At 43.9% G+C, this 8,316-nt stretch overlaps 2 protein-coding genes across 5 annotated transcripts; one reads left to right on the top strand and one right to left on the bottom strand.

Moving 5' to 3' along the window:
* Positions 1-972: 972 nt before the first annotated feature.
* LOC108029606 (protein EFR3 homolog cmp44E) lies at positions 973-8,263 on the top strand. Of its 4 annotated transcripts, none has more exons than XM_017101980.3 (9): positions 973-1,474; positions 2,993-3,197; positions 3,258-3,411; positions 3,470-3,715; positions 3,912-3,953; positions 4,063-4,193; positions 4,258-5,121; positions 5,182-5,806; positions 7,914-8,247. In XM_017101980.3, the coding sequence occupies exons 1-9, from the start codon at positions 1,390-1,392 to the stop codon at positions 8,064-8,066; spliced, it is 2,505 nt and encodes an 834-aa protein (XP_016957469.1). In that variant the 5' UTR covers positions 973-1,389; the 3' UTR covers positions 8,067-8,247. The 4 variants fall into 4 exon arrangements, with proteins under 4 accessions (XP_016957469.1, XP_016957470.1, XP_050743069.1 ...); XM_050887112.1 differs by lacking the exon at positions 973-1,474 and adding an exon at positions 1,887-1,911 and having other exon boundaries at positions 7,914-8,263; XM_017101985.3 differs by lacking the exon at positions 973-1,474 and adding an exon at positions 2,419-2,563 and having other exon boundaries at positions 7,914-8,263.
* LOC108029608 (ficolin-1-A-like) lies at positions 5,800-6,842 on the bottom strand. Its single transcript, XM_017101988.3, has 2 exons — positions 6,067-6,842; positions 5,800-6,008 (listed from the first exon to the last, which is right to left on the bottom strand). The coding sequence occupies exons 1-2, from the start codon at positions 6,477-6,479 to the stop codon at positions 5,867-5,869; spliced, it is 555 nt and encodes a 184-aa protein (XP_016957477.1). The 5' UTR covers positions 6,480-6,842; the 3' UTR covers positions 5,800-5,866.
* Positions 8,264-8,316: the final 53 nt, after the last annotated feature.

The raw sequence follows: 8,316 nt of genomic DNA, 5'->3' as shown, positions 1-8,316 counted from the left end.
CCGTTTCTCAAAGTAAAAAGCTTAACTTTTACTTGAATATCTTTGAGTATACTTTTCCCAGTTGTGGATGTGTTCATGAATACGGAAGGTAATTTAAGCATTATAACTGAAATGTCTCCCAGAACTAATAAGCTTAAACCATCTACATATGTGTATTGTTAGTTGGCTTAAATAGATACTGACAGTTTCCTTCAGGTCTTGCTTTATAATATTCCTAAAAATTAATTTAAATAATTATAAAGCTTGTAAGAAGCCTCCGATTTTTTGACTGCGGGTTCTGCTTTTTGAATTCCCTCTGTATTCACACGTTCATACCTTTGCGCGTTTATAGCCACACACTTGAAAATTTGAATATCACAGTAATTAATCAAAAAGTCAGAGAAATAAGCAGCACATACAAATAAATCATCGATCGTCATCGTCGGTCAAGAAACTATAAAGCACGTCCACTCCGCCCTCCCAACCCCCGAACCCCTCATTCCGAGTCGAAGGAACCCATTTCGCTTTAATAAAGTTGTCAACCCTCGATACTGGCGTGTGAAGCGCTCTACACACAGCGAGAAAAATGGTCACTTCAAATTAATTATATCGTTCTTTCACTTTACTAAAACTGGAATGTGCATGGGCAGTGCCTATTCAACACTTTTTAATTTTAAGTTTTTAAATCTATTTTAAAAGAAGTCAATGCTCCATTTTTTCAGTGTACTTCTCCTGGGTTGTCGAGAGCATTTCGCCTTCGAGTGTTTAATTGTGCGCCCCCTAACGGTAAACCGAGCGAAGGCCAGAGATTCGGACATCCCCCTTGGGCCCATGGAAGTACGCACTTTATGAATGAAAAGCGGGATGTGAAAGCTCGACTTATCCCCTGAGCTTTGCCTATGGCCTCCGGGGAGCTTTGTGGAGGAAACCCCAAAAATGCGCGGAGCTTTGGTGCGAAAAACACATTTTCATCAAGCACATTTTCCATTCTGTTTGTTGTTCTCGCTGCGTGCGGTTTGTGTTTTATTTGTCACGAGTTTGTAGGCTTTAAAATCAATTATTTTTTGTAAAGAAGCTTGCCTTTCGAAAGTAACAGTAGCGGGCATAGGATAGTACGCATAAGTTGCTGAATTAATATTCAAGTCCGAGTGTCATCCCAAAAATGTGCGAATGGCATCATTTGGCCAGGCCAAAAGTAAAGCCCCTGTGATATAAGCTGGTCGCAATGGCCGCAGAAAAGCTCCCTGACCAGTGAATGCGAGCTTTCGTCCCGTTAGTCGCGCCATCAGCTGACCCGGAGCAACAACAACCTGTGCGGAGGAGAAAGTTTCGCGCTAAAAATAACCAAAGTTCATGGTCAACGTCCTGGAGCGGAGTGGGAGACTCAGTCCGTGATATTCGCATCCCAACATGGCCCTCATTCGCTGCTGCTTTGAGCCGCCAGAGCTCCCCGAGTTCTTCGACAGTTTCGTGCAGAAGTGCACGGATCCGAGTTGTAAGTATCCCCAAACTTTACATAAGCTCGCAAATGCATCATATAGAAGTAGTCACCAAAACAAGTAAGCCTTCTCTGCATATGAAAGAAAGATACTTACATAGAGAAGGTAATACGACTTTAAAGTCGATGCTTTATATTTAGAAATAATTTCAAAACTGAAGTTGTAGTACAAACATATATACTATATACATAGCTCGAAATAAAAAAATAATAAAGAGTCTGGCATATAATATATTCTAGCCCATATTTTTTCAAATAAAAACCCAGGTAGGCTGCAGATTTATCCGCCATCGGGCAGAATTGTAGAATTAAAGTACCGGTTTTATTGTTATAGATTAATGGAATTTCTTTGAGAATAACCTTTAACGTATTGAAATGCAAAAACGAAGGTCCTAGATGACTTTAAAATTTTACAGTTAGGACCATGCGTTTATGTAAGTTTTTATTCTTACTACATGTCCTTGCAAGGACGTACACCTTAAAACACAATCATTTCATAACAGGAACCTCCATATACCAAGTAATAATGCAAGTTACAAACACTTCTGAAATAAAAAAAAAAATTCTTTTTATTTTTATCAATATAAACATATAAGACATTTAACAATGTCCTTTTTCTGATTCAATATTAACATATAATTCATAAAACAATGTCCTTTTTCTGAATTAAAACGAATATTAAACATTTTATTTTTATAAGAAAATAAAGAAAAGGATACGGAGTCAAAATTATATAAAATAGGGTCGCTACACTCTACTGCTTGGGGTTTGCTTAGAATTAGGAAATTGCGAGATTACTGCATCTTGACAATAAGATTTCAAGTGGATTCTGCACAGTGGGCATAAATGGCAAGTTCCCAGTTAGAATTATTATTTTACAGTATGACAGTGTTCTTACAACCCTCTACACGGTATTTGCATGCATGCCTCGCACGGTCACACCGCGGGCCTATCGATAAGTCGGCCAATAGTGTCTCACACTAAAGAAAACAAAAGAAAAGTTGAGCTGCGCTCTTTTATCGCAGTTTTATTATCTAATGCCGCGATAAAGGCCCCAAGAAGCGAATCGCGACGCCAAAATGCCTGGTAAGCGGAAGGCGGGCACAGGTGTCATTCGCTTGGCGCGCTACGGGCCATTGAGCTAGATGACCTCGTCACCAGGCAATTGGCCAGGAATGACGACACCGACAAATCGATGGACTGGCGCGGAGTTGGGCGGTGTTTAAAGGGGCAGGACGGGCGACGCGGTGCGATGCGGGTGGCGGAAGCCATCAACCAGCGAGCGATGAGCCGTCCAATCACTCAAACAGCAAAACTATAGTCCACAAGGGCAATTATCGCGATAAGATTAAGCGGAAAATGGTGGTCGCACCCAGTCGACCCGAGTCGGTTTTCACTACCACCACCTCCATCACTCTCAGCAGTGGAGCGGAGGCGCCATGTTCACCTACCGCTGCATACACCTCTGCTTGCCTAATCCCTCTAACCGCTGTGCCTTTCCCTGCGCTCTTCTAGGCTGCTGCGGATGCTGCTCGGCACTCAGGCCGCGCTACAAGCGCCTGGTGGACAACATATTCCCTGTGAATCCGGAGGACGGGCTGGTCAAATCCAACATGGAGAAGCTGACCTTCTACTCACTGAGCTCGCCTGACAAGCTGGACCGGATTGGCGAGTACCTCTACCAGAAGGCCACCAAGGATATCAACAGAAAACGCTACAAGTAAGTGGGTCAGAAAGTAAAGAGTTCCTATTGGCCAACTTATTTTGTTGATAACCCCAGGCTGGCCGAAATTGCCATGGAAGCCATGGACCTGCTGCTCCAGGCTTGTCACGCCCAAACTACGCTCAATCTCTTCGTGGAATCCTTCCTGCACATGGTGCAGAAGCTGCTGGAGGACTCAAACCCCAACCTGAAGATAATGGCCACCAATTCGGTAAAACCATTCTCTAAAAATAGCGTATCAGTCTTCACTTACATTGCTATGCTTGCAGTTTGTGAAGTTCGCCAACATTAACGAGGACACTCCGTCCTACCATCGACGCTACGACTTCTTCATTTCGAAGTTCTCTTCGATGTGCCACAGCGATGCGGCCAGCATGCGGGACAGTCTGCGACTGGCGGGAATCAAGGGCTTGCAGGGCGTCATCCGGAAAACAGTTTCCGACGATCTGGTGGAGAACATCTGGGCGGCGGAGCACATGGAGAAGATTGTGCCCTCGCTCCTTTTTAACATGCAGGTGGGTATTCGCAGGGTTTCGCGCCCTGCCCAGCCGTTCGGAGATGGATGCAGCCATCCATCCCAGTTGTCTGTCCCATTGGCGAATTATTTTACTAATTTCGATGTATTTTGCATTTCGTTTTCGTGTATTTTGTTAATGCAAACCAAACCCAAACCAACCACAACACAACCAACACACAACAATAACCAAACAGTTTTGTGTAAACGTTATGTTCGTGAAGAAAAATTTACTGGCGGTAATGATTAAATCGAATCGTTCCTTTACATAAGCATATTAGTGAACGCTGATTAGTCACCAAGACCACTTATTAGATCTTGATATTAACATATTTTTTATTACTGCAGTCCGGGGATCTAACGCCTGTTGAGGATGCCACTAATGTGACGCCTCCGGCCTTGGCCGAGGAAGTACTCCGTGAGCTGGTGGGTCGCGCCTCCTTTGGACACATTCGCAGCGTTCTGAAGCCGCTGCTGACGTAAGTAGCACCCCCGGAAGCATGGCCACCCCTTTCTAACCAGAGGTTTCTTTCTAATCTACAGCCACCTGGACCGACATGAGCTGTGGGTGCCCAACACGTTTGCGATTCATACATTCCGCATCGTGATGATTTCCATTCAGCCGCAGTACTCGTATACCGTGGTGGAGACCCTGATGCAGCATCTGGACAGCAACTTCAAGTCGTCTCCCAAAACACGGACCTCGTTGGCAGTCGTTCTGTCAAAGATTATCGCCATAGCAGCGGGTGAGAGTGTCGGGCCCTCTGCCCTGGACATTATCAACAACCTGCTGACCCACCTGCGGACTAGTGTGAGCACTACCACCGAGATCACACCCGAGGAATCGCAGTACCAGGAAGCGCTGATTAACGCGCTGGGCGAGTTCGCAAATCATCACCCTGACTACCAAAAAATCGAGATCATGCTGTTCATCATGAACACGGTGCCGGACCTATCCAAGAAGAGCAAGGGCGACCAGATGCTGCAAAACATTCTGCTCAAGTCGCTCCTCAAGGTGGGCACCCAGTACAGCACCGTCTCCTTCGAGAAGGCCTTCCCCGCTTCCTTCCTGCAGCCGCTGCTTAAGATGGCCCGAGCGCCACACGATCCCACTCGCATGGTTGTGATGCAGATTTTGCAGGCCCTACTCGATAGGCACCAGAATCAGCAGGTGCTCAGCAACGTCAGTGTGAAGCCATACGCGGCGCTCTCCCAGGAGCCGCCATCGCGTTCTGACATTATTTTTACGCACAAGTACGGCGCCAACATCATGCAGGCGCTGATAGACTCTATGGCGCTGTCGGATCGCGTAGACGCCCTGTCCTTCAGTTTCAACACCGCCGCCCTGCTCATCGTCGAGATGTCGTGCAACGAGACCGTGCAGGAATTCCTTCTGTTTATTCTGGGGTAAGGTGTCTTGGGCTACAAACTAAGAAATTATTATAAATGATTTGGTTCCTCTTGTAGAATCCAACAGGTGGCCAGCACCGTGGACACCCTGGGTACCGTGCACAAGTGCAGTTTGCACGCCATCGCCATCGGCCTGCTCGTGCTCATCTCACGGGTTAGTTGCATCAACAACCTACTGGAGTATGCTCAAAAGATCGTGGACGCACGGCGCGAGGAGGCCACCCACTACCTACCACCTCTGCTTGAGCCCAAGAAGATGTCCGGGAGGACCTTTAATCTGTCGCTGCCGCATCTTGCCATCGACAAGTTGGCGCTGGGAGAGTGCCTGCAGAATGCGGGCATGGATGCCCAGAGGCTCAACTCCGGAGCTCCGTACTCGCTTAACCAGACGGATCATCCGGGCCACCGCCACTCCTGGGTGGAGTCTGTAAGCAACCAGCTGACTCAGCGCAACAGCTCGGCGGATCTGACCGTCTACAACGGCGATGTGGACAGCGTTAGCAGCTCGCCGGGCGTATGCAAGAAGCTCCTGGCGCCGGAGTTTAACTTCGATGCCATGAAGAGGGCACTGGCTGAGCCAACTGAGGCTGCCAAGCGGGAGCAGCGTGAGCGCCAGATGCAAATCGTTCGCACATTCCGCGAGGGCGAGTTTGACGATCTGATGAGACGTACAGAACCCAAGGTGAGTAGTGCCCTGTTACGTAGTTTGATCCAATGCTTGGCAGTTTTAAGTTCAGTTTAATCACATAATCCTTATTATTTTGGCTTCACCATCATCTGAACGAAACTCAGCGATCCCGGACGACCCAGAAATATCCCCAATAAATGCCGTATTCCTGTCCTCCTGCATTTGGCCAGATTTGTAGTATTTGCCATTGAGCAGGCTGTAATTTTAAGTGACAACTTGTTATATGTTTCTTTCTTAGTATGTCATTTATGTACCTTAACACACAGCTCGTATCTCGCCACCATCCACCAAAATGAGCAGCTTCACACAGGTTGCCTCGATCGGATGTAGTGAAATTATTCCATTTGAGCTGTGTTAGCGAGTCCCCTGCGGTTCCGGAAAATTTTCCAACCGTGTTTAGCTTGTAGGATTCGTCCTCACTGCCAACACTAAAATCATCGTAGAGATCGTACCTAGTATTCCCATTAACATCGCTTAACTTAACTTTTATCTGGTAAATGCCATTTGGTCTTCCACTAGGGCAAAAGTCCGGGAGGTTCTCATCCCGTTGGGCTTTGAGCTGTTCATTTATATCTTTGAACAAACTTGTCGCATCCCTCAAATCTGCGATTTGTCTATCCTTATCTTTCAAAAGAATTTTTGTTGTCGGCAAGTTCTGATTTAACATTGTTTAGCTGAGTTTTAAGCTGTTCACTTATTTCTTGGATAGATTTTGTCGTATTTCTAAGGTTTTTAACTTGTCTATCCTTATCTTCCATACAAATTTCATTGTTAGTCTATTGTATTTAAATATTGTCTTTTTGAGTTTGGAGGTGTTTATTTATGTCAATGATTCAATTGGTTGCATCCCTCAGGTCTTTGATGTGTGTATCCTTATCTTTTAGTTGAATTTCTTTGTCAATGAGTTGTGTTTTCGTATTCTTTAGTTGTCTGTGCAAATCCTTAACAGTGGCTTCCAAAAGAATCACCCTTTCATTACGCGTTTAACTTAATTCAGCATCATTTATGCTTTTGACTAAGGGATCGAGAAGGGGCTTAAAAACTGCATAACAAAAGCCATTGGACTGATCATTAAGAGTCGGTGTTTTGTCGCTGCTCGATGGGTCTGCGTGAAGCAAAATATTGCCTTGAACCCGAACGAACAAAAATTAAACATGACTTTAACGCTATCACTTTGAAGCTGTACTGATTACTGGTCGATGAGACTTTGCTGTTGAAGATTCAAAGTCGCTTGATTCCTGCACATAATGAATATAATGCTGTCATAGAACAATCATAAACAAGAAAGGAAGCTAGCTTCGGCAAGTCGGAGTTTGTATACCCTTACAGTTCTTAGAAATAGTCAATGTGAGTAACGCCATGCTAAATTTTTAGAGATTGTTGCATGCTTCAGTGATAGAGTCGTCCGATTTTTATTAAATTTAATTCAAAATTCTTTAATTCTTTACAAAAAGTGATATTGCCAATAGTATAAGATAATACGTCAAAAAACACCGAAGCTGTAATGTGTTTCATATTCTTTTCAATTTTCCGATCGTTCCTATGGAAGCTATATGATTTAGTCATCCGATTTTGATAAAATTGAATTATAGTTAAAAAACCACCAAAGATATAATTAAAAAAAATTTTTTCCGATTATTCCTATGGGAGTTATAAGACTTATTTGTCCGATCCGGTTCGGACTTATACCTGCAAAAGATAGAAGACTTTTTATTTGGCGTAGAAACGGACGGACGGACAGACAGACATGGATAGATCGACTCGTCTAGAGATACTGATCAAGAATATATACTTAAACCTTATGACGTCGGAAACGTCCCCTTCATTGCGTTGCGAACTTCTGACTGAAATCTTTATACGACGTTTTTCAGGCAGTAAATATTTAAAGAATTAAGGCTTACTTACTTTGGAATTAAATCATAATACCCTCTGCAAGGGTACAACAAGTACAACTTTCGGTTTTGGTGCACATTATGCTTAAATAAGCATAAAAAGTGTATACATAAAAAAACAAGCAGTAACAATTATTTTGATTTAAGGACACTTAAACTAATTTTATACGTATAAAAACCTTGATTTCGCTGCTTTCTTGCATTTCCAGCACGATCTCATCCAGAACCGCCTAAACGAGCTTTTCAACTCGCTGGCCGTTGAACGTCAGATCACGCAGAGCGACACCAAGGCCGCTCAGTTGCAAGCTAGCAACGAGAAGCCCATCTACGAAACGAACTTCCCCGAACTCTTTTACTACTAAACCGTATTCCTCGATCCGGAACCCTCATCCGGCGAATATTCCGTACTCAATTCACTTATATATATAGCCCTAATTGCGAATTTGTTTGGCGTCTGTATGGAACTAGGTAAATTTAATTAAATTTTCTGTTGTTAAATGCAAGCAATTCAATTGTTAAACCACCTTGTATACATACTTTGAATTAATTGTTATAAAAATATATATGTATACAAGCATTTTTCAGATTATTGTATTCACATTCCTTTAAAAT

Source organism: Drosophila biarmipes, chromosome 2R (assembly GCF_025231255.1).
Source record: "Drosophila biarmipes strain raj3 chromosome 2R, RU_DBia_V1.1, whole genome shotgun sequence".
Taxonomy (NCBI): Eukaryota; Metazoa; Arthropoda; class Insecta; order Diptera; family Drosophilidae; genus Drosophila; species Drosophila biarmipes.
The sequence above is the reverse complement of the archived record's forward strand: the minus strand, read 5'-3'. Positions and strand labels throughout refer to the sequence as shown.